The sequence below is a fragment of the Castanea sativa genome, chromosome 1 (assembly GCF_040712315.1).
Source record: "Castanea sativa cultivar Marrone di Chiusa Pesio chromosome 1, ASM4071231v1".
Lineage (NCBI taxonomy): Eukaryota > Viridiplantae > Streptophyta > Magnoliopsida > Fagales > Fagaceae > Castanea > Castanea sativa.
This window is the reverse complement of record NC_134013.1, coordinates 29,763,429-29,790,000: the sequence shown is the minus strand read 5'-3', so window position 1 is coordinate 29,790,000 and position 26,572 is coordinate 29,763,429. Positions and strand designations below refer to the sequence as shown.

Genomic DNA, 26,572 nt, shown 5'->3' with positions numbered 1-26,572 from the left:
TCAGCAAAGAATATTTACAAGTAAAATTAATAAATTCTTAATTGATCTGCAGGTATGAGGGCATCAGATTGTCAACAAGCATATCCGACAATTACGTAAATGAGTCACCAAAAATGCAATGCTGTAACTAACAAGTACTGCCACATACAGTGAGTTTTGCAGTAGCTTTAAGTTGATTTATCAAAAGTGGAAGCGTTGCCCCCCGAATCACAAGAGTTGTTAAAGCTATAGCAGCCCACCTGAAAGAAGTTAAAAAAAATTAATATTAATAAAACACTTCCACATTTAACATATTAAAATTCAATGGTGGTGTAAACTAAAAAGTTATTAAATATAAAATCGCATATTCAATCCATTGTAACTTGCTTGAGTAACTAGAAACCTTGTACTGCAACAATAAAAATTGGAAATCATAACGAAGGCTGTTACCATCTAAATTATCTTTCATCGCATACCAAAGGAGGTCATCATCTTTTAATGAGAAAATTTGTATGCAAATGAAATGAATAGCCGAATTTCTTCATCATGTGACTTTCTTGGTGACAGCAGCTAATGTACAGGCAGATATTGTGATTGCTTACTATTGTGGCAAAAAAGTCAGCTTTATGACATTGTGTCTCACTACAATTGGGTAATATGAATCCAAAGAACTGACAGTTCAACAAGCCAAATTTTTTTAAAGGTAAAAAGCCAGTTTTGTAATGTCAGACTTCTTGCAATTTAATAGTGGTTTGTGTCAAGGTAGTTGGGTAAATGAGGTAATCTTCATGAACATCCATTTATAATTCTTTGTGCATCGTTTCTTTCAGTAATCAGCAATTCTTAATGCATGTTCTTAAGCAATTAATATAAACAATGTTCCACCATATCTGAATGTTGTAATTTTTTAGCATTCAATCTTACAAGAAACCATAGCTGTGTAAAGAATTAAAGATGTCATTAAAAATAGAAAATAGAATTGCAAATGGCTCCTCACCAGTTCAAGCCAGTATAACAGTGCACATAATCTATAAAGTACTGCAACATCTTGACTGGTAAGAAAGAATCAGTAGCAGCAATGGCAACTTCATTCATTGCTGCGGCCTGCGCAGCTACTGTTTCCATGGGTGTATTTGAGAGAACCTCGGCAACATCACTGATTATTTCAACTTTGTCTGGCCCTCCACCAACTGTGGTCGACATATACCTGCAGAAAGAGGGACCTGAACTCGGCAGAAGAAACTCGTGGGAATATCTTCTATCTTGGAAAAAACCACCAAACCCGGCTGAATTATTGAAGCTGCGACTTCCAAAGGACCTCCTTTGGAGAAAGCTATCAATTCTTTGAGAAGACCAGTCCTCATCAATCGAGCGGGTTTTACTATCATCATCATTATGGAGAACATAACTAAAAGATGGGTGGCATCTTCGAGCTACAATCGTAGCTCTTGTAGATAAACTACGCATAAAAGCCATTGATACACTTCTGAAAACAAATTTCACAAAAACCCAGATGAGATATAGAACCCTAAACTCAATTATATAAATAAAAATGACAAAATATCACTTTTTCAAAAGTGTAACAAAATTACATAAAAGGTTCCATTAACATGGCTATTAGAATTCAAATTACAAATCAACAATGATGGAATATAAAAATGAACACACGGATTAAAAAAAAAAAAATTTCTTAAACCCTAGCAAAACCCCAACACTGTCTATTGCCCCACAAGGTGAAAATTCCTAAAGACCATGACTCTAATGACAAACCAAAACCACAAAAACCAAAATTTAATTCATGGGCATGAAAGCTTTACAAATGCATAGCGTGAGTAAGGGAAATGGACCCAATATATATTAGAAGCCAAAGTAAAGGACTTTGAATTCGAATCGAAGTAAAAACCCCTGATTTCAAATCTGTGATTCAAAAGCAGAGGTTTTGTGAATGGAGATTTGGAAAAGGTCTCACCTTTACGAATCAGCTCCACAGAGAGAGGAGTCTAAAATCTCAGAGGGGTCTGAGACTGTGTGTCAGACTCAATTTGGGTAGTGAACGAAGTGTGGCCCAGTCCAAGAGGTTGCTTTGCTTGCTTGGTAGTTGAACCTAAACTAGGCCAATGGCGGTCTAGGGCTTAATTGTACGGTTCGTTAGTTTAGTAATTAAGGAAAATTCTTAATTTAGATAAACTGTTTCTCCAAAATATATATATATATATATATATATATATACATATATACACGCGCGCGCACACACACTAGCATTATGCCCTAGAATGTAAGGTTAATCAAAATTCACATTTAAATAGTTTTTTTTATTAATTTACTTAATTAGATAATATAATAGATAATAAAAATAAATTACTATTTCACTTTTAAGTTATATAATGAACGTTTATTGTGTAAAACTAAGGTATTATAAAATGCATATATATATATATATATATATATATTTTGAGCTTAAAGGCTCAATTAATCACCAACATATATTAAAATAGAAAAACCTTGAATTTAATAATTTAAAACTGTAAGTACACAATTGCACCTGGACCCAAAGACAACTACGGGCTCAGGTCCAATGAGCTTTAGGCAATAAAATTTGTAGAGCGTGGGCTTGAAACCTAGATTAGAAGTGCTGAGAACTTGATAACAGGCTAAGAGTTACAAACACCTATAAATAACGAAAGATAATTGTAAATGGACCTCCTCGGACGCAAGCCGAGGACTACCTCTGTATTATTTCTATTCTTTACTTAAAAGTTACAATTCTTAGTTTCTTTCTTTGTTGTCGATCCCCCTTTTTTCTGGCCTTCACCCCCCTTAAATACTTCATTTCCCTGTATTATTTCTATTCTTTACTTAAAAGTTACAATTTTGTAATATTCTTTCTCCAACAAAAAGCTGAATGGTTCGGACAAGATCAAGGGCCACTAGCCCAGGCCACCAGAAGAGTAGGTATGCTTCCAGTAATCCCTATTGTGATCATTAGTCAGCACCTATCTTGCAACCGCTGTCCATCCAACAAATACAGTCCATGGCAGCCACTATAGCGGAGTTAACTCGTCGAAATCAAGAGTTAACTAAGGAGATCGGTCTAAAAAGGCAACACCATGAAAGATACACAGAAGGGCAAGCCCAAAGTCAAGAAGATAGACGAGAAAATGTTGGGCCTGAGAACTAGTCAAGGGGCACCACTTCACGGAGGGTGCCACACTTGGAGAAGGAGATGGATCAGATGAGGAAGGTCATGGACGAGATGAGGGAGAACATGAGAAGGGAAAATCTAATAGATGACTTGGTTCATCGAATAGACTCCCCTTTCACCGCTTCCATCAACAGTCACCCCTTGCCTCCAAAGTTCAAGTTGCCCTCTTTGGATTCATAAGATGGAACGCGCAACCTGTGTGATCATATCGCCACCTTTAAGACTACTATGCACCTTTAGGGGGTTTCAGACGAGATTATGTGTAAGGCTTTTTCTACCACCCTCAAGGGGCCAGCGCGAGTGTGGTTCAGCAAGATACCTCCAAGCACTGTGGGCTCGTTTGAAGAATTGAGTAAGTTTTTTGTTAACAATTTTATCGGAGGACAACGGCACAAGCGTTCCTCGTCCAGCCTGTTAACCATAGAGCAAGGGGAAAATGAAAGCTTACAGTCTTTCATTACACAGTTTAACAGGGAAACCTTAACGGTGGACGAGATGGACGACAAGTTGTTATTAGTAGGCCTCCATAAGGGAGTTAACTTTGATTTATTTATTCATAAACTTTATGAGCAAGAGCCACAAACCATGGTTAAACTCGTCCATTCAACCCAAAACTTCATGAATGCGGAGGATGCAACTATAACCAATAAGAGGAAGAGAGCAGAGCGCATAGAGGCAGATCCCTCGCGCCATCCTGAGCAAGGTTCTTGTCCAAAGAAGGCTTGAGCAGGAGAGAAAAAAAACAGAGATAACAAGAAGGCAGGTTCTTCAGTGAGGAGTCAGTAGTACATGCCCTTGAATATGCCACTTGAGCAAGTGCTTATACAAATCAAGGATGACCCGTTCTTGAAGTGGCTAGAGAAAATGAAAAGAAATCCCAACAATTCTAATAGGAACAAGTATTGCCGCTTCCATAGAGATCATGGGCATGACACAGACGAGTGTTTTGATTTGAAGCAACAGATAGAGAATCTTATCAAGCAAAGAAAATTGAGAAATTTTCTTGGACGAGACCACAAGGACGAGAAATTGAAGGCAAAGGTGGAAGAGTCGTCACGACCCCCACTTGGAGAAATAAGAGTTATTATAGCGGGAACCTCGACAGGTTTATCTACCAAATCAAGGAAGACATACCTAAAGGTGGTGCAAAACGTCCAACTGTTTGGACAGTCTCCAAGGACGAGGGAAGTTGACGAGCAAGCCATTACGTTCACGGAAGAGGATTTTGAAAGGATTCACCACCCATATGACGACGCGATCGTCATTACCTTGCTCATTGCTGATTATACGACTAGAAGGGTGTTGGTAGGCAATGGGAGTTTAGTGGACATCTTGTATTACCCCGCCTTCCAACAAATAAGGCTTGGACGAGATCAGCTCTGTCTAGTAAACTCGCCCTTGGTAGGATTCGGAGGAATGAAAATGCAACCCGTGGGTACCATTACATTACCTGTGGTGGTCGGAGCGTATCCACAGCAGATAACCAAAGAAGTAAACTTCCTTGTTATTGACTGTTCATTGTCATACAATGCCATCATTGGAAGACCAACTTTAAATAGTTGGAAGGTAGTAACATCTACCTACCATTTGTCTATCAAGTTCCCAACTGAGTATGGAGTAGGTCAAGTGCAAGGAGACCAATTAGCCACCAGAGAGTGCTATCTAGCCATGTTGGCTATGGACGAGCACGTACAGACAATGAGCGTAGACGAGAAAAGGATTACCGCAGAGCCCACAGAGGTACTGGAGGACATTCCATTGGACGAGAGCAACCCCAAAAAGTTTACTAGGATTGGGGCGAGTATAGAAAAGAAGACAAAGCAAAACCTGATTCAGTTTTTAATGAAAAAGCCTTGATGTGTTCGCATGGAGTCACAAGGATATGCCAGGTATTGACTCAAATGTCATTACCCATCGTCTGAACGTGTATCCTTCCTCCAAGCCTGTACATTAAAAGAAAAGATTTTTTGCTCCTGAACAAGACAAAGCCATTAAATGAGAAGTCTAGAAGTTGACCGCAGCAAAATTTATCTGGGAAGTTTATTATCCAGACTAGTTGGCTAATGTGGTTATGGTCAAGAAGGCTAATGGCAAGTGGATGATGTGCGTGGACTTCACTAATTTGAACAAGGCTTGCCCCAAGGATAGTTATCCATTGCCACGCATTGACCAGCTAGTGGATTCGACCGCAGGTCATAAGCTGCTAAGTTTCATGAACGCCTTCTAAGGCTACAATCAGTTAAAGATGGACGAGGTGGATCAAGAGAAGACTTTCTTCATTACTAGCCAGAGGTTGTTTTGCTACAAGGTGATGCCCTTCGATTTGAAGAACGCGGGGCAACTTACCAAAGGCTGGTTAACCATATGTTTCGTCCACAAATCAGACGGAATGTGGAGGTTTATGTAGATGACATGCTGGTAAAGAGTTTGGACGAGGAAAAGCACTTGGACGACCTTCAAGAAACCTTTGATACACTCAGACGGTATAACATGAAGTTGAATCCGAGCAAGTGTGCTTTCGAAGTTTCGTAGGGTAAATTTCTTAGGTTCATGGTTTCGCATAGGGGAATTGAGGCAAATCCTGATAAAATCCAAGCGATATTGAATATGGAGCCACCAAGGAATATCAAAGAAGTCCAATCTCTTACCGAACGAGTTGCCGCCCTTAACAGGTTCGTCTCAAAAGCTACTGACAAGTGTTTACCATTCTTTAAAGTTCTCAAGAAGGCATTTGAGTGGACGGACGAGTGTCAAAAGGCCTTCCAAGACCTCAAGACCTACCTCACCACAGCACCTCTACTAAGCCCGTCCATATTAGGTGAAGAATTGTATTTGTATTTAACGGTGTCCCCACATGCAGTGAGCTCGACATTGATTAGGAAAGAAGGAAGGATACAAAAGCCAGTTTACTATATAAGCCGGGTGTTAAGATGAGCGGAAGGACGATATTCAATGATAGAAAAGCTAGCCTTTGCTTTGGTAACGGCTTCTATGAAGCTAAGGCATTATTTTTAGGCTCAAGTCATCAACGTCCTGACAGATCATCCCCTAAAAAGGGTAATGAGCAAGTTGGAAGCCGCAGAACGACTAATCCAATGGGCCGTAGAGCTTAGTGAGTTTGATGTTAGGTACCAACCAAGAAACGCGATAAAAGCATAAGCGTTGGCAGATTTCATTACGGAGTTCACTCCCAGTCAGGACGATCTAGATGAAGAGGAAGGGGCTCGAAGGTGGATTATCAATGTAGATGGTTCGTCCACATTATATGCAGGGGGGATTGGAGTTATACTCAAATTCGCGGAAGGAGATAAGTTGGAATACACATCCCGTCTACAATTCCAAACTACCAACAATGAAGCTGAATATGAAGCTCTTCTTAAAGGGTTGAAATTGGCTAAGTCTTTGGGTAGTCGTCAAAGGAGACTCTCAGTTGGTTATAAATCAAGTGAATGGAATGTGTGAAGCTAAGGAAGATCGAATGGAGAAATATCTCAACAAAGTAAAGCGGTTCGTCCAAAAGTTTAAGGAAGCCAATTTTGTTCAACTCCTGAGGGAGGAAAACATGGAAGTGGATGCTTTGGCAAAAGCAGCTTCGGCAAGAGGAATTATGGACGAATATGACAGAGTCCAATACATGCCAAGCATAAACCTTCTAGAGGTACAACAAATAGAAGGGGAAGAAAATTGGATGACTCCAATAATAGCTTATCTCAAAGATGGAAGGCTCTTAGAAGACAAGGATGAGGCTAGGAAATTAAGAGTCAGGGTTGTCAAGTATGTCCTTATAGACGAAGTGCTATACAAACGGAGCTTCTCTCAACCTTACCTAAGGTGCCTAGCTCCGGACGAATCAAACTACGTGTTGAGAGAAGTTCATGAAGGATCATGCGGGAATCACTCGGGAGTGAGATCGCTAGTTCATAAAGTCGTCTGTGTAGGCTACTACTGGTCAACTATTCAAGCAGATGCTAAGGCTTATGTCAAGGTATGTGACCAGTGTCAACGCTTCAACAACGTTCCCAGACAACCCTCGGAGTACTTAACCCCGATGATGGCCCCATGACCCTTTGCGTAATGGGGATTGGATATCTTAGGTCCCTTCCCACTAGGAACCAGGCAGATGAAATTTTTGATAGTAGGGATTGATCACTTTACCAAGTGGGTGGAAGTCGAACCTTTAGCAAAAATTACTCCGTAAAATGTTAAAAATTTTGTTTGGAAGAACATTGTATGCAGGTTCAGGGTACCTAGGGCACTAGTATCTGATAATGAACGACAGTTTGACAACACACTTTTCAGAGAGTTTTGTGAGTAACTTGGAATCAAGAATCACTATTCCTCACACTCCAATCCATAAGCAAATGGACAAGTAAAAGTAACAAACCGATCTTTACTGAAAATCATCAAGACTCGGCTTGAGGGGGCAAAAGGAGTATGGCCAGATGAGCTACCAGGTGTCCTTTGGGCCTACAGGACGATGGTGAGGACCCCAACAAGAGAAACCCCTTTCAAGCTAGCTTATGGAAATGAAGTAGTCATACTTGCAGAAGTTCATATGGCTAACCACCGAGTGATGAAGTATCAGGACAAGGAACTCGTCCACAGTAGAGGAACTCGTCCACAGTGAGAGGATAATCCCCATCAAATACTTCCCTGCACAAAACTTGCATAGAGACGATGAGTCTCCATGCATTAGGATTAAATTGGCAAACTCCTAAACCTAATCTAGTAAGTAATTCTCTAGCAAAGACATTTAGGGGTAACCTAAGCCCCCCTAGAAGGTAAGCTTTATAGATGCCTATCCCAAAACGGGGTTGGTAGCACCACTCCCCATGGACGGCTAACCTAGGGTTAAGGTCGTCTGGGATTTGGTACCAACTCCTAAGGGTAGCTAGTCTCTTCTCATCCGTCTTGAAAGAAATACCTACAGCACATCTATATATAGTCTCTACCTCGTCTACAGGAGTGGACGGAGGAACACTCGTTGAGGTGCCAGCCTGAGACCCTGAGGTTGCCTCATCCTAAGGTGTTCTTGGAAGACCTCAAAGGAACCCCAAACATGTATTCCTCGGTATTCCCATTACTGCTACTACTATTATGGCTACTAGAATCAATATAGCTAGTGGAGTCATGGTACTCGTCTATAGCCTTATCTACACTATTGCTAGACGAGGAAAGAACAATCTTAGACATTTTGAAATTCTAAGGAAAAACCTAAGGAGGATAAAGAGAGTACCTGGCTCTAGACGGAGGAGATCTAAGGACGAGGAGACACTTCTAGACGAGGTGCTAGACGACAGGTGTCAAGGAAGAAAATTTCAGAAATGTGAAGGGTAGGAGAGGAATTCTACTATTTATAAGCAGTAGAATTTGGCATCTGAAACGACGTGACCAACCAAAGTGTGACACGTGGCATACTTCTCGAAAAAGTAAATCGACATGACCAGCCACCAATAAAGTCGTAAAACGTGGCACGCCTGACCACTGACATAAGGACACATGTCCAAAAAGTAGCATTAGGCTATATATAAAATACCTTGGATGACCCCTGGACAAGGGGGCAATTGATGGTGGACTAGGAACTAACATTTTCCCATGCTCGTCCATGATAAGAAAAGCTTGTCCATGAGAGTCATCTATGTTAAGAAAGCACGAATGGACCTCCTTTTATAGACTTGGTCGTCCACGCACTTAAGGGTTGTCCATTAGGAAAACATTTGGACGACCCCAGACACAAGAAATTCCAAGTCTCTCTATGAGAGTTGATGAATTGGACCACACGTTACCATTCCCAAGTGTGAGTAGAAATCGAGGTTCATTGCCCCAACTTCTTACCAAGCACTTAACTTCCAAATAACGGTTATGGAAGATAAGATCAAATAGTCTAACTTCCATAGCGGTTGAGGAAGTTAACCCGGAACCTTTGGGCTTCCTCGAAAACAAGGGAAGTTACTGGACAAGTAACCGCCTCAATTGTACACTATATAAAGGCTCATTTGCATCAAATGAGGGTAAGTTCCGAATAACTCCTAAAAAATTGGAATTCTAGAATAAAAGAAAGAAACTAACTTTGGCATCGGATGGTTCTTGGCCGGTCCACCCCGATCACCTTTGATCATTTGTTCTTTTTTCAGGCCTTCCAAACAGTCACTAGTCCTTTGAAGCTCGAAGCATCCAGCCTACTGATTTTCTTTACATCATCAATGTTCATGGAAGAATACATATTACTGATTAAAACTCTTAAAACACATATTGATAATCACAGTGAAATACCATACCAAACCCTCAAAAAAGTAAAATAGCTATCATAAACTTTATCAAAAAACACATGCAATAAAATCAATGCCTTACAAAGAATTAATAAGAAAATAAAATACAAAAAAAAAAGTAACTTGGATGACCAAATAAAAAGTAGCTTGAATGAAACATCAAAAAGAAAGAAATTTAAAAAAAAAAGTAACTTAAATGAAGCATCAAAAAGAAAGAAAAATAAATCAACACATAAACTCAAAGTTACAGAGAAGTTCTTATTAAAAAATAAAGTTACGAAGAAGAAATTGAAAACAACAATTACAGTGGAGAAATTGAGAGAATAAAGTCTAATATATGTGCAATTTTAGCAAAAAGAGTGAAGGAAAGATAACTCCTATTAATGATAATTTATTATAAAAGAAAACAAAATAATAATAATAATATTAACTCCTCTTAATGTTAGACTACTAAATGTAAATGACGTCTATCCTCTGGCTTTTTCTTTTTCTTTTTTCCTTGAGAAATCATCGCACTTAAAAACACAAAATTCATCGTCCATCCTCTGGCTTTTTCTTTTCTTTTTTTCCTTGAGAAATCATCGAACTTAAAAACACAGAAGTCATCAACACACCTATCTAAATCCAGATTCATCAAAGTTAATATCTTCAAAACAAATCATATGTACATGGATATGGTTGCTAATCTCTTCAAATGAAATGGCATTAAGAATTTGGACTGTAATAAAGATTTTTAGTAACTTATAGATAAATTAATAATAAAAGGATTTGATGAAGAATTTGAATTGTAATCTTCAATTCAATTGTAATCTTCAAAAAAAAAAATTGTAATCAAATTAAAATTTTTATCAACTTAGAAATTATAGGAAAAGAAGATAAGGACAAATATATATATATATATATATAGATATATATTTTTTTTTAATTTAACAAAATTTCTGTAATTTGGTGAAACCACATGGCGCAATCACGGTTTCTAAGCCCAACTTTTATTATATAGTATATGATATATATATATATATATATATATATATATATATATAATGTAAACTTAAAAAAAAAATGTTAAGAAACTAGTATAATGTAAACTATATCAACATGAACTCACTATATTGGACATTAAAATAATTGAGGCCATTTTCTCAACAAACAAAAAAAAGTAATTGAGACTTGAATAGGTGACACTTCCTGTTCGTGGGTCAAGTTTATGTCATGTCGAGCCATGGTATTCGGCTATATGAGTCTACTGAACCCAACTTGTTTAGTAAACATGTCAAGAATCTTCAACCCCAACACAACCTGACTACCTGACATAACACGTTCAACCCGTTTAATTAACAAGTTATATAATGTCAATACAAACTAGCTTCTAAGCACAACGGCTCTTCTATTTTTTGGGTAAGATTTAATAATTTTCATCAATTATAATTTGGGATTACTACATTTTCCAATCACAAAATACCTAGGAGTGTCATGAAAAAAATACCTAGGAGTATGATGAGTGTTATGCGTTTATGGATAAAATATTTTTTTTATCACACCCCTAGGTATGATATTTACAAAAAAAATGGTCTTTATTCTTTAACAACTACTTCATAGATTGACTATCACTTCGCTCACCCAAATTCATCCAATGTGCCTGGTATGTAATCTGACAAAATTGTTGATATGTCACCCTAAAAAAATACAAAAAAAAAAAAAGAGAGTAAGGTTTAAATGTAAAAAAAACAACAGACAAACATAATTGGAGAAAGAGAGAGCACCACTTAGAACATATACACTAAAATAATTAGTCAAACCTGATAACCACAAAAAAAAAACAAAAAAAAAAATATATATATACAAATATATATATCATTCCCATTCTTTAAAAAAGACTCATTAATGTGAGAATATATAAAATACTTATCATACCGACCAAATAAAAGAAAAGAAAAGTAGAATATCCACACCCAGTAAGAATGTGCAAGTTCCTTGAAGTTACACATTGATGCTATGAATGCTAAATTTTAGTTACAAATTGATGCATGATGGTGCCAATTAAGTACCTACAATTGTGCTCTCTACACACTGAATTTATTGGACATGATAAGGGTGAAATTCTTAAACTTGACTAGCCTCATCACTCCGCATGTGCGATGAGACTTTTTTTTTTTTTAAGTTTAATGTAATTTTTTAATTTGAATTTATTTATAGTTAGTGATGTTACACAAGAATAGATTTTTAAGAAACTAAAATTTAGAATTTGACTACTAGGTTTAATGCGTGCTACTTTTTAGGAAGCAATTATCAAATGTGGATGAGATATATTTAAAGAAAGATTGTGCTTCTTTTTTTTCTTTTTTTTATTAAAAAGTGTGCTAATTTTTAGGGAAAAAGTTTATCTAGTTTTTTTTAACTCTATGTTGAATTACAATTTTAACCCTATTTTTTATTTTTAAGAATAAGGATTATCTAATCAGCTTAAGGGTATTTTTGACATTTTTTGAAGGCATAACTAACTTTCCGAATCTTCTTTAATATATAGAGAAGAGATAACACACCAGTCATGTTAAAACTGATTCTCAACATCTTGAGGGATTTATCCTCACCTTGGCGTCCAAAAAATAAGGAAGAGAAACTATTAGGAGTTTTTTTTTTTTTTTTTTTAATTTAGAGAGTATTAGGAGTTAAACTTACAGATAAAAGAAAAAAAATATTAAAAAAGAAAAGATAAGATAAGATAGTGATGTAGAAAGAATAATAATAATAATAACAAAGTGTGGTCAAATTTTGTAGGTTATGTGAGAGTTAAAAGAATTTTTTTTCTCTCTTAAACTCTAAATCACGATAAAAGAATAATGTTTTTTTTCTTCTAAACTATACGTTAGAGTTGAAATTTTTTTTTTTAAAGGGTAAACTACGTATTTGGTCTCTATCCTATACATCATATTTCAATTTGATCCCTAATTTTTTAATTGTGTCAATTTGGTCCCTAACCTTTCTTTACCGTGTCAATTTAATCCTTACAGTTATCTTTTGGATGAAAATTAATGACATATCTAATGACCAAAATAAAAAAATTAGCTTCTGTTGATGTGATAATAAACTAAAATTTTATTTTGGCTATTTGCTATGTAAACAATTTACATCTAATATATAATGGCAAAGACTAAATTGATACGACATTAAAAGGTTAATGACCAAATTGACATAATTGAAAGGTTAAGGACCAAATTAAAATATAGTGTAAAGGCTAGGGCTAAATATGTAGTTTACCCTCTCTTTTTTTTATATAAAAAATATCAATTTGAGTTTTAAAAAACTAATTTGAGTTCAAATAGAACTCATATTTGAAAATATGAATATAAGAAACCACGTACGTGCATGTGATGTGATGAGAACTCAAATCAACATGACTATTAGTTTTTGAAAGTTAACGGTATAAAGGCTGAAAAGCAAACACAACTATTAGTTTGCGTTTTTGTATATTTTTATTTTTTAAGAAAAATGCGATAATCATAAGAATAATGTGCATTGATACATTGAATTGCATGTGATGACATTTAGGAATATAAGAACTCATATTTAAAAGCATGAATATAAGAAAATTTGAGTTCAAATAGAACTCATATCTTATAGTATCCCCTGAGTACGTGCTAATGCACGTATTTATAGGCTTTTTTTTAATGTAAAAATTAATAATTTATATCTATTATAATTTAGAATTTTTTTTCAAACAAATAAAAATGATAAACATTAGAGATAAACAGTAATTGTAATTTCTTTTTTGAATGTGAAAGAAAGAAATCCTAAATTTTAGGAATTCACTTTTTGAATTCAAAATAAAATGTGTTATTTGACATTTATGATCTTATTCACTCTTCATTAATGGGGATATTTTTGAACTATATAAAAGTCTAGTTGAAATAGTGGAATCCTTTTATATATAGCATTTGTTTGGGTAACGCTAAACGCATCCAGCATTCAGCGTTTCCCTTCTTTTCTTTGTTTTTTGTTTTTTGTTTTTTTTCACTGCCGCATCTGTCCTTTAGGAGACAAAAATCGCTGTGCGTGTACAGTGTGCGCACTGTTCACGTACTGTGCGCGCACGGTTCACGTACTTTTCAGCAAATTTTTAATTAAAAGTGGGTCTCACGGTACTATTTACACATTTAAAAATTATTTTGCTACAGTGTTTTCAGTTTTCAGCTGTATTCAAACGGATCCATAGTATAGATAGATAAGAACTCATATTGAGCAAAACACGGGAATATAAGAAATGTGATTATCTTCTAAAAGCAAGGAACCGTGAGAGTGTAAAAGGATAACAGGATAAGAACTCATATTTGAACAAAACACATGAATATAAGAAACATGGTTATAAAAAAAAAAAAAAAAAATATAAAAGAAACATGAGAGTGTAACATGAATATAAGAAATGTGAGAGTGTTTTTATTATTTTGTTTTTGGAAGACAAAATAATGGTATGGAAAGGATAATAATAACAAAACAAAGAAACCAAATATAAACCAAATACAAGAAAACAAATACTGAATGGCAACCCATAAAAGCAAACGTAATACAAAAAACTCAACAAGCATGAGGCATTCTAAATAGAGGTCATGAAAGATACTTACATTTTTGCCGTTGACTACACTTCAAGGTCCAAATAATTCGTTGGAGCTGGAGGACAGAGCATATGAAAATCTTGAAGATCAACACCTTAGTGCACGTTCCTTGAAGTTCAAATACGAAAATCTTGTAGTTAGACATCCTAGTGCACGTTCCTTGAAGAAATATGTGAAAGAAATTAAAGGTGAGGTTGAAATATAAGGTTTGTTTTACACAAATATTTGATTTGTTTATAGAATATAAAAAGTTGTTCGTGAATTAGAAAACCAAAATAGAAAAGACCAATGTATAGTGAAATACACATACTGTTGAGCATGAGCAAATTTGAGCAGAGCAACTAGAAAAAATGATGATAATGGTGAAAAGAAGATTAACAAAGAGTTGGGAGAATTTGAGAATTGAAGAAGAAGCAATTTGAGTTTAAAAACCAATGTGAGTGTATTGGAGTGTGGTCCTATGATTTGAGTTTAAAAACCAACGTAAGTATACTAGAGTGTAGTCTTATTTTGTAGATAGTGTTTTACATGGGAGTTAAAGAAGCATTTTTACTAATTTTTACCCCTATTTAAACGTAGGGTTTAGGGGTATTTTGAAAAAAAAAAAATTTTGGTCCAAATAGGGGAAGCCCCTTAAATAGTAGTATAGACCTATTTGATCAATAGGGCATACCTGACCTGAATAACTTGTTATCAATTCTCATATATTTAAAATTAAAATATAATTACAACCATAAATATAATAAAAAGAATATAGTTACAACCATAAATTAAGTAATAATAACAAAAAGTTAATGCCTATCGAACCAGTTAGGCCCTTAATATTATCCTCTTTTTTACTTTAAAAAAAACTAAAACTAATGTCTTTATAAGCTAAATGGGTCAAACAAGTTTGCATGTTGAACACGAATACAACTGTCAATCCGAATATGACCCAAACTACTTGTTTATAAACGAATTAGTCATGTTGGATTTGCGGATTATGTCAAATTTTGACACCCCTAGACCCAAGATTGGAATGTAGTGGTCAAACACCTCATCTGCCTCGCATCGCTTAAGCCTTGAGTTTGAGTTGTACTGGACTCATTAATATTGGAGTTGATGAGGTCATTAAGTATGGAGTTTAACTTGTTATGGTGAAAAGTGATGCCTTACTCCAAATATTCCAACTTTTTTCTCACATAAATATATACATAAATCTTTGGGGAAAAAGAGTTTTTGGTGTAAGCTAACAAAATTTTTTTGACATTACAACTAATGAAACAACGAGTTGTAAATCAAATCATGTCATTTCATACACTATATATTAAAAACTTTTTTTTCCCGAGAAACTATATAATAAAATTTGGACTTAAAAACCGCAGTAATAATAACATCTTATTTGCTCCTATCAAATCAAATAAAAAAAATTAGAAGTCATAGTTACGCCAAGTGGTTACACCAAATTATAGTATTTTTTTAAACTCAAAAAATTTTAGAATTTTTTTAATAAAAATAATATCTTATAAATTTTTCTCATAATTGTGCCAAATGACTACACCAAATTACAATGAATTTTGTTTTAACTCAAAAAAATTTTGAAACTTTTTTGATAAAAATAATATCTTATAAAATTTTCTTCAATTACTTTGTCACTTCTTTGGATTTTTTTTAAAGAATTATTTGGATAAAATTATGTTGATAACAAGTTAACAACCTTTCTTACTTGTGTATTTTTTTTTTCTATATATATATATATATTCCCAGAGATTTTGCAATTCCATGGCAAAAACAAGGGTACACACATCTTCATTTTGGTGTAGTGAGATTGGCACTAACTTTCCACGGAAGAAAAAGAATCCCTGTGGCTTAGCTTGAGGTTTTGGTTTAAGTTGAGATGAGTATGTTATGGCTGGAAAAATTCCACTTGGCTTGAAAGGGTTATAATCAGGATGTGTCATAGCTAATGGTTGGAGATTTTGTCCAGGAGAGGTTGATCAAAATGGAGAGCTTAAAGGTATGTAAAGGTCTCTATATAATGATTGTCGTGGTTGGTAAGGAGTATATACAAGCATTGGGGAAGGTTGGGTAGCTCCTTTCTGTGATCCTTCTAGGGATTGAAGTTGTGCTAACAATTGTTTTTTTTCTTTTTCTTTCTGCCCTATGAGAGGGAAAGAAACAGACATATCTTTAACTGTGAAAACAATTGTTGCAAGTTCTTGTTCAATCATCTTGATTTTTTTCTTCAAATCATTGATAAGAGAACTTGAGGATGAGAATGTATGGGTAACTACCTCAGCTAACTTCTGTTGGTAATCAAGGATTTTTGAAAGGGCTTGGTTTTGTGCCACAACATTTTCTGCTTGCCAATTTAGATTTTATATGTATATATAATCTATCTCATTTCTTTGCAGCCATCATTTACACTTTATTTCTTTTTATGTTACGTTCATATCAACATTTTTATTTAATTTAATTTATATGACCTATTTTTTTTTATAGGATATCAGTAACATACAAATTGATTAGAAATCCTAATTTTAGTAGGGTTTAAATTATATCAAATGGGACTGTACCAATAAATAAATATTTATATTTATATTTAAAAAATTAAATAAAAATATATCTTATACATCCTTAAAGTCTTCATTTACATTTTCTTTTTTCTTAAATTTTTTTAACATTATATTGATATCAACATTTTTTTTTATTCTATATAAGACAAAGTTTAGCTACAAAATTGATTGTAACCTTAGGCTACAATCTTACTGAATAATATAAACATTACTATATATTTTAAAAATCTAACTGTTGAATTATATGTTCTTTATGTTCTTAATACACATGTCAAATTTTGTGTCAATCGGATATTATTTACTATATGTTCTATAAGCTTATATTTATGCATAATTTTAAAATACAAAAACTTTATTGATAATATAGCTATTGATCTTTAATTTTTTTAGAAATTTTGCAAGTATGGAGAATATAAGAAGAAAATTTCATCTAATGGTGGATTTGTCAGAATTTACTTCCAATAAAAAGATGTTGAGTAAGATTGCAGCCTAAAGCTACAACCAATTTTGTAACTAAATTTTGTCACTAAATTTTGTCCTCTAGTTAAATTTTATTCCTTTTTTTTATTCATGAGATGACAACAAACAAGTTGATTAAAAATCATAATTTCAATAGGATTTAAATTGTATATTAAATGCAAGTCTGCCAATATATATATCCTTTCGAACTTGCTTTCTTTTTTTTCTTCTTTTTGAGAAGGAAATGTGTCCACATTTAATACATGATGTTATTTTCTCCGCACAAAAAAATACATGATGTTTTTTTTTTTTTTTGAGGAAGAAAAAAAAATCATGTTAAAGAGCTATTATTAGATGGAAAAAATAATAATAATTTTTTTTGAGAGAAAGGTGGAAAAAAATAATTAAAACCCACTTATCTGAGCAAGTTACACAAACCTATGACTGTCCTAACTAGAATATATTCAATGGTGTAGAGTGTACACACTTTTATCTCAAATTTGTTAAAAGATTATTTAGAATTTGCCCCCAAAATAATTATCATGAAAAAATATATATTAATTGCTACAAAACTTGGGCAGCCAGCCAACAGTTCAGACGCAGGAGATGAGGGCACCGAATTTCATTTGTTGGCTAAACAAAATAAGAAAACAATTTTTTCTAATAACCTAATAATTTTGGAATATCTAATAATTTCCCCCTTCATTCTCATTTCCTCCACTTTTTCTAATTTTTTTTTTTCCATTCCTATTTCCCTCCTTGTTAATAATAATTTTTTAAAGATCTTGGATCTAATCAATCTACAATCAAACCAACGGTGAGATCAAGAAAACAGATGCCCATGTCAACTTTTAAACTTGTAAGTCAAATCAATAGTTATAATCTTTTTTTACTTTGTTTCACACTATTTTCTCTCTCGCACAATCTCTCTTAAATTTGGATCCAGTGCACTGGGTGCAATTACCCTTATTTCCTCTCACATTAATTTTTTACCACTCTCATTTTTTATTTAATGGTTGAGATTAAAAATTGTTTCTTTCAATTCTCAATTTCAACCATTCAAAAATATTGTATCGGTGTAATATTCTAGTTATTGCACCTTATCTTAATCTCTCACTCTCATATCAAGCTACTCCTCACTAATATTAATATCATTTTTCAAGTTTTTCTTAATAATTAAAAATTATTTTTCATTTTGTTTGATTCCTTGAAGGCAAATATCAATGAACGTGTCGGAGTTTACCAAAATGCCAAAAGAGGTTGCCAAGATCTTTGGGGTTTTGGGCGGGTAAATAAAGTGGATGTGTACGTGATGTTTAAGTCCAACTCATCAATATTAAAAAAAAAAAATATATATATATATATATATAAATAAATAAGTAGAGAAGTATAAGGTTTTGTCCTATGACATTTTAATAAAGTAGTTTTGCTGTTGACATTTAAAATTAACAAAAGATTTCGTCCAAAATCAAAGTTCATAGCAAGCCCAAGCCCATTTTTAACCCCGCCAAACTCTAATAAGTACTCATAAGTAATAACTACAATTAATGCCAGGTACAATTAACGTAGTGGCTTTGAAGTTCTCTTTTAACACAACTCTCTCCTCTTCATGTCTATTACAAAAGCCAAATTCTCCTCAATTACGCCAACTCATCACTTTCTATCTCTTGCTATCCTGAGTTCCGACCTTCCACTTTTCCGTTTCAAACTCAATTTTAAAGTAATGACTCCAAAGGGCCTCAAATACATGACCGAGATGTGCTCTTTGCTTGACATCAATTTTGCCAGGTCTGTAAATCTCCCTAACTTTGTTTCTCTTAAAAATAAAATGTCCTTTTTGTTTCCATAGAAAGTAGCACTTCAAATATTTTTTCTAAAAAATTTCTTGCGAAAATTAAATGGAATTTGAACTTTGGGTTTCTATATGGTCTTTTAACATTCTGAATGATGATTCTAGAAATATAGGAATGACCCAAAAGATCAACCTCGAGCAAAACGGTTGACCTGTCAAGGTAAAAAAAGAACCTACTATTGGGTTTTTTATTTTATAATTTTTCTTTTTTCATGGTGTAGTTAAATTCTGTTAATTTGTTAATCCATATCCATCAATATTCAAATTTTTGTAAATACAAATGGATCCCACATATTTAGGATTGAAGCCAAACCCATTATCTGCTCATGACATATAAAAACTGAGGAACAAATACTTGAAAGTATTAAGAAGAATGAAAAGTCTTAGGTCAAGTTTCTTTTGGTGCGGGTAGTTGTCCAATGCTCCAAGTAATTGGCAGTGATCTTGGGTCTAGGTAACTTTAGTCACATAAAATAAGCGTAGGGACATAACTAGAAGTTCAAGACTCTAAGGTAGTGTGTGCAATACAACATGTGTAGAGGTATATGTGTTCATGACTTTTTCTGGATGTTAAAGAAGCCACAAGATTTTCTGCGTAGATACAAGTAACTTTACCATCCAAGGCTTATCATTTGCGAAGTCCAAAATTAACTTTGTTATACATGATATGTATATATTCCACTCCATGTCTTCCCTACTCAAAATTTTCATGCGTTTTAAGGTTGCCTTAGAAATTTTAATAATTTTCTGTTCTAGGTATGTGTGTGTGTGTGTATGTATTCGATGATCTGTTCTAGGTATATTAGAGCTTGCTAGATGCATATTATCAATTTGGTTGTTAATACTTAGGCTCTATAAAGATTATATAAACTTGAAAATTGTTAATATTAGTTCTTATCCTTCCAATCTTTGAACTTTTAATTTAAAAAAATTTGGTTGGATCGTGGTCCCCAAAGACTCAACAAATTTCCAATAATTGTATTGTTTGCAGTTGCACCTATCTCATTTGTGCATCATTGTTGCTCAAGATGGGAGGGTTGGCATGCCTATCCACTGAAGGTTTTTAGGTTCGTTTTTTTTATCCTCTTAAGTTTAGTTTAGTTAAGCAGCCTAAAAAATTAGTGCAACTACCGATTCTTTAATTTTTTTATATAATTATTTTAGTTATAGACTTTGAATCAGTTCAAATTAGAAATTGTAACTTAGCATATGACATTCTTTGAATATGTTTGAAACAAATTACTACCAAATTTTGCCACTAGCGCTACTTCTCTTGACTATATGAAATTCTTTTTGAATTTATTAGTTCTCCAACTTGGATCATGATTTTAATAAAGTTGATCTATTAATGAAAATTCACAATCTCCTTTATAAGATATTATTTTAGGCCTTAACTACGGTGTTTGATTACTACAAAGGCAATTCTTTAATAACTAATGACATATTTGCAACACTTGGATTGAAAATTCATGGTGGCAAAAATGTCCCTTATGTGTAGGACATTTTCGGGGTATTAGGTCTTGGTATGTATTTAGTAAATTCTTGAGAAATACATAATGTGAGTTCCAAGTAGAAGACTTGGTCTTGGTGCCAAAGGATGTATTTATTTAATGCATTTGGCCATAGATAATGTATATTAGAAGCTTCAAAGATGCTGAAAACTCATAATAATTAATAAATGAATCCTTGCACTTCTATTAATAAGTTGAACAATGGTGAGATATCGCCCCCTTCATTTTCTTTATAAAGATGGTTGTGGTTAAAGAAAATTATCTTTCTTCTAGACTCTATTCCATAGTGATACAATGATTGAGAAATTATGTGTTGGGCATAATTTGGAGGTTTACATACAGGAATTTACTACTCTTACGAGCACTAGTGGCTATATTTATTAAAAAATCAATACCATGTAGCTCCTTGAGAATTAGTATCTTTGTTGTAGCTAGCTAAAAAGATTCAAGAATTACTTGGAGGAATGTACTTCATAATGATTTGACAATATAAGGAAATTTTTGCCCATGTCGATGAAATATATAGCTTTGATATCAATTTCTCAAACCATTCATTGCTAGATAGGAGTTAGATTAATACTCACAAACCAATCCAATTATATGCTCGCTCTCTTTTAAAGGACGTGAAAATAATAATTGTGCAGATAACTTAACCAAAATAATTAAATAATTGTGAATTCACTTACGCAACACACATATTCTTAATTATGTTATAGTAATTTATGTTTCTTTGTAATTTTCCGCTTTTTTAAATATATAATATAATTGAAGCTAATTATGTAAATATTATACCACAAGACTATTTTTTTTTTATGGATCATAAAAATTAGTTAGAAATTATTTGATAAAAAGTTAAGTCTAAAAACTATAGTTGTGTTAACTGGCTGCATTAAATTTGTAGAATTTTTTATGGATAAAACAACTTCATTGTTTTTATCAAATTTTTCCTCTAATACTTTATATATTTTTATAATAAGATTAACACAAAAGCTTAATTGTTGATATTAATTTTTTTTCCTATTATAATTGATTTAGCACAACTTAAACATTAAAAAACAGAACCATTACATTATGGAATCGGATATAATAATAAATTATAGATATGGCAATATGGTAATATAAAAAAAAAAGTCTACTTAGTAGATGCCCCTAGAGCATTTGTTAATGAAAAATTTGAAGAAAGTTTTGACACATCTTTTACGGAAAATATAAAAAGCCATGAAGAAAATCAATTATTGTATTATTTTATCATAGAAACTTTCTAAAAATATTTTATAAACCAATATTCTTAGGGCATTACTTTTCCCAATAAAAAAAAATCCAAACATATGTAAATTTTAATGTTTAAATTAAATTATTTATAAGTTTATCAATTTTTGTATAAAAATAACGTAATTTTTCTTATCAACTTTTTCTCTATTTTATTAATTTTTTTGGATAAAAACCAAAGCATTATTATTGTTATCAATTTGTCTTATTTTCTTCCTTTAAAAATAGTTATAAAATGAGTAGCGAACCAAGAATTAGACTCAAGATCTCATATGTCCAACCCTTCCTTAGAGGTTTTGATTAAAAAAAAAAAAAGAATTCTGGTTTAGAGCATTGGTTAATGGACAATTTGAAGAAAGTTTTGACACATCTTTTACGGAAAATATAAAAAGCCATGAAGAAAATCAATTATTGTATTATTTTATCATAGAAACTTTCTAAAAATATTTTATAAACCAATATTCTTAGGGCATTACTTTTCCCAATAAAAAAAAATCCAAACATATGTAAATTTTAATGTTTAAATTAAATTATTTATAAGTTTATCAATTTTTGTATAAAAATAACGTAATTTTTCTTATCAACTTTTTCTCTATTTTATTAATTTTTTTGGATAAAAACCAAAGCATTATTATTGTTATCAATTTGTCTTATTTTCTTCCTCTAAAAATAATTATAAAATGAGTAGCGAACCGAGAATTAGAGTCAAGATCTCATATGTCCAACCCTTCCTTCGAGGTTTTGATTAAAAAAAAAAAAGAATTCTGGTTCAGATATATTCAAGGAAACCGTATTTCATAATCATTTGAGTAGCAAACCAAGTATTGGAATTCTTTTTTATTAATTATAGTTTAAGTATGATTCAATCTAACTACAGTGAATTGGAAAAAAAAAAAAAAAAAAAAAAGGTGATCGGTGAAGTATGACAATTTTTATTTATTTTATTTTTGTTTTTTAACACACCTACTATCCCACCAGAGGTTTGGAAAATTTTATGGAAAGTTCCACTCCCACAAAAAATTCTGCATTTCGTTTGGAAAGTTTTGCACTCAACCCTCCCTGTAAGAAACATTCTTTTCCATAGAGGCATTAAGTGCTTTGATACCTGCCCCTTCTGTCATCAAGAAAATAGGGAAACCTTAGACCACTTGTTTCTTAATTGCCCTTTCTCTAGAGCTGTTTGGTTAGGCAGTGTTTTAACCATTCGTGTTGACACACTTCCTTACCACTCCATATCTGATTGGATATGTAACTGGATCCAAGGAAGCCAAAAGGAAAACCGAATCAAGAACTGCATTCCTAATTTGTTTGTCACCCTTTGGTGTATATGGAATCACAGAAATGGCATAGTCTTCGAAGGGAAATTACCCAATACAAAGGAGGTTATGCTAACTTCAACTGCTTTAACGCACAGGTACAATGCTGCTTTTATTGAAAATCGTAATTACAGGTCAAGAACAAACAACAAAGGGAGACAGCCAGCAGCTTACTACTGCCTGGCCTTACCAAGAAGATTGGCAATTGCTGTATTAAGTGTATGTTTGGGTAGATATTATTTCTACCCACGTCTGCGTTTCTAGCGTTTTGTGGTTTTAGTCCCCATTTTTTCTTTTTTTTTGGGATGCGTACTATTTACTGTTCATTAGCCATAAACAATGATTTGAGGCGTGAACAATATTTTTCACACATTTTTAATTATTTTGCTACATTTTTAATTATTTGCTACAGTATTTTTTAATTTTCAGCTGTATCCAAACGGACCCTAAGTGAAAAGTTTCTAGAAAAGTGATTAGAGGAAGAAGAGGTGCTGCCTTGATAAGTAAATCAAAGGAAGGATGCCAACTTGTCAGAAAAGCCTTTTTCACAGCATTCCAAGAGCCTAAGAAAACAAAGTTTGCAGTGATCCGTGAAGCACTCCTCTACACATGCTCATTTGGGTCTTCAAAGAGTGGTGATCCTGACTGATAGCAAGGAAATTCAACTCTTTTGGCTGTAAGAGCTACTGGCCTCGGTGGATTGAATCCTTAATAGAAGATATTCATAATATTATTAAGCAATACTCTATGCTAGTTTTTTTGAAAACTTCAGACTATGTACTAACTGAATGCAGGGAACTTGCTAATATGATAGCAAGACAAACTCCAAATTTTGTGTTGTAATCTCTTTGTCTGGTATCAAAAAAAAAAAAAAAAAAACTGATGAAATTCTTCAAAGATTATATATGCTCTATTTAAAAAAAAAGAAAAAAGAATCTAATCAATTCTCTAAGGGAATATTCCTTCCCATCTATTGTCGTTATAGACTTATAGGTATGTATTTCTCTTCTTTATTTTTGTTTTTGTTATTTTGGTTTTGATTATAGCTCGCCAAAGAAAGACTTTATAACGGATGTGAAATCTATGGTAAATGCTTGGTCCAAAAGCTGCTGTCCAAGTTTTTACGGGTTTAAATTGCAAATGCAAAGTGAAAAATAGCTTTAGGAATGAGAATGACTGATAATTAACTTGCTAAAAAAAAAATTCATGATTTACAATTATATGTTATATATATACATTTTATTTAAGAGTAATGTATTGATACGGTACCAACGAAGAGGAATTCAGTATACTTGATTATTGACTGAAATTAAATAGTGCCATTAGACAAGCCTGACACTCTAGATGACTCCTTTGTTTTTATGGAGTCAACAATTATATGAATTGGGTTCCCCAATCCATTATACAAATTTAAGGATTAAAACTCAAGAAAACTTTTAAGGATTAAAACATTTCCAAAAGAAGATTTTGTTTAGAAATGATTGTCCCATTGTTAAAGACCATTTGATAAGGATGTTGATAATGTGGACAAAGATATTTTTTTTTTTTTGGTTGAGAATAGTGGACAAATAAGTTACTAATGAATATTTCTTTATAAAAGTTTAGAATGCATTCCCTAAAACATAAATAGATGACATAACCTTGTCAACAAATCCTAAAACATAAAAACCAATTTGAAAACAAGAAAATGACAATGCTAATCTTCTATCTTATTTGACTTCGATCAAATTGAACCTAAACATACTCCAAATCCCAGAGTAGCTCATCATCAATGGCGGTGAAATTTGCATCATCAAGGCGCTTCCGAGTTTTGATTGACTGGACAGGTCCCCAGCCATTTTCGGTTTTGTCCAAGTTCACAACGACAACTCTTGCTCTCCTTGCCCATCCAGCCAGACCATAAGCATGGTATCCAAATCCTCCACCATAACAGAGTTGCAAACCAAATAGTTCAGCACAGTAGTCATTGAGGTGATCATGGCCAACAATAAGAGCCTTCACATCTTTTGCACTAGCCAAGGATGTGAATAAGCCAGAGTTCACGGAAGGACTGCTAACACTTTCTTGTTGCACACCAACTTTTTTCGACAACATACTACTGTTAAATTCTGGCGGAGGAATGTGAAGGAATGCAAGTGCAGGTGCAGCAACTTTCAATTTTAGGGCCTCTGCATCGGCCATGTATTCTTGCTGCAATGAAAAAATGAGAAAATTTTTGTTAATGCACACATTCTCCATTTAGACAAAAGCTAAACTCTCTTTGTTTTCAAATGGCACAAAAACAAAAGATAAAAAGCATAGTGATCCTTGTATCAGTGACAAATAATTGAATGCATCTTATATGAGTTAAGTACCTGAAGCCTTTTAGAAGTCTGTAGGAGCCAAAATTGTTGAGAGTTTTTTACCCAATCATAGCCAATTACATATCGATGAATCTCCGGCGGCCCTGGCAATGGAAAATCTCTATCTGTGCAGCAGTCTGCAAAATTGCCACTGTCTAGGAAGTAGAGATTGAGGACCGATTTGTTTTCAAACTTAGAGCCCTCAGCTCCACCAACTTCCAGGTTATAGTTTCCAAAACCTTCAATATAACCAGCATTCTCAGGATTAAATTTAGACAGCGTGTTCTTTAACGTAACCGTATATTTCATTACGTCTTTCCTTGAGAGTGTAGATTCATCATCATGGTTTCCCATAATGACAGCCCATGGGATGTTGGATGCGATTGCTGGTGCAAATGCATCACTCAGAGACTTCTTTGGATCGGGACAGTCCAACCCATAGATATTATCTCCTGTTGCACGTAATCAAATACTTCAATGGTTAGAACATGATGATTAAAAAGCTTAAGAAAGTTAATATGTGACTCTAAAAAGAAAAAAACTGTATATTGTATTGCTATATGCCCCCAAGTGTCAAATCAATATTTTATATATAGCATCCTATGGGTAGGGACGTAAACTAGCCGACTTTTAACAAGTATTTGAATGTTCAAGCTCGGCTCAACAAGAAATATAAGAGAAAGCGTCCTATGTTAGCACAAACGAATCCCATACCTGTGAAAACAATGAGATCGGGATTCTCAGCAAGGATCGTGCGCTCGAGAAAGGCGGTGGTGTTGAGGTCAGAGCAATAAGGCTCTTGGCTCGGAAACACATCTTCACAAGTCGTGTTTTTGCCGGTTGCATAATGCATATCCGCCACTTGCAGTATCTTAAAGGTTCCATCTTTCCTAAAACGTAGTGGCATGTCAGCCAAGATGCCGATTGGGAACAAAATGAGACAGAGCAGTACTGCCTCCACAAAATTTGAAGAACAACCCACTTTCATTTTCTTCTTTCTAAGCACTTCCTTTCTCTCTTATCTAAAAGCCTAGTTTGAAAAATCTCACTTTGCTGTGCTCTGTTCTGCTCTGCTGTGCTTCCTTTAAATAGGTAAATCGGTGGGAATGGTGATTTGAATGTTGTATACAATATACTTCTTCACCGAGAATCTCTTCCTTATAGAATTCGAGATCATGGGAGATAGGAATATGAAGTATATTCTCTCT

The 26,572-nt window shown here is 33.6% G+C and overlaps 4 protein-coding genes across 4 annotated transcripts in view; 2 read left to right on the top strand and 2 right to left on the bottom strand.

Annotated features, from left to right (window-relative positions):
* Positions 1-2,089, bottom strand: part of LOC142622155 (mitochondrial inner membrane protein OXA1-like) — a 7,618-nt gene extending 5,529 nt beyond the window's left edge. Inside the window, exons 1-3 of the mRNA XM_075795587.1 lie at positions 1,949-2,089; positions 977-1,465; positions 149-239 (exon numbers count right to left, since the gene is read on the bottom strand). Coding sequence (XP_075651702.1) covers positions 149-239; positions 977-1,455 — 570 coding nt within the window. The 5' untranslated portion in view covers positions 1,456-1,465; positions 1,949-2,089. The remainder of the gene's footprint in view (positions 1-148; positions 240-976; positions 1,466-1,948) is intronic.
* Positions 2,090-3,439: 1,350 nt separating this feature from the next.
* LOC142624579 (uncharacterized) lies at positions 3,440-5,038 on the top strand. The gene is made up of 2 exons (XM_075798194.1): positions 3,440-3,884; positions 4,287-5,038. Exons 1-2 carry the CDS (start codon positions 3,440-3,442, stop codon positions 5,036-5,038), a joined length of 1,197 nt encoding a protein of 398 aa, XP_075654309.1.
* A 1,621-nt stretch (positions 5,039-6,659) lies between these two features.
* Positions 6,660-7,432, top strand: LOC142624571 (uncharacterized). Its single transcript, XM_075798183.1, has 2 exons — positions 6,660-7,166; positions 7,418-7,432. Exons 1-2 carry the CDS (start codon positions 6,660-6,662, stop codon positions 7,430-7,432), a joined length of 522 nt encoding a protein of 173 aa, XP_075654298.1.
* A 17,324-nt stretch (positions 7,433-24,756) lies between these two features.
* Positions 24,757-26,352, bottom strand: LOC142624561 (putative inactive purple acid phosphatase 29). Its single transcript, XM_075798173.1, has 3 exons — positions 26,079-26,352; positions 25,377-25,816; positions 24,757-25,212 (listed from the first exon to the last, which is right to left on the bottom strand). The coding sequence occupies exons 1-3, from the start codon at positions 26,350-26,352 to the stop codon at positions 24,757-24,759; spliced, it is 1,170 nt and encodes a 389-aa protein (XP_075654288.1).
* Between the last annotated feature and the right edge of the window lie 220 nt (positions 26,353-26,572).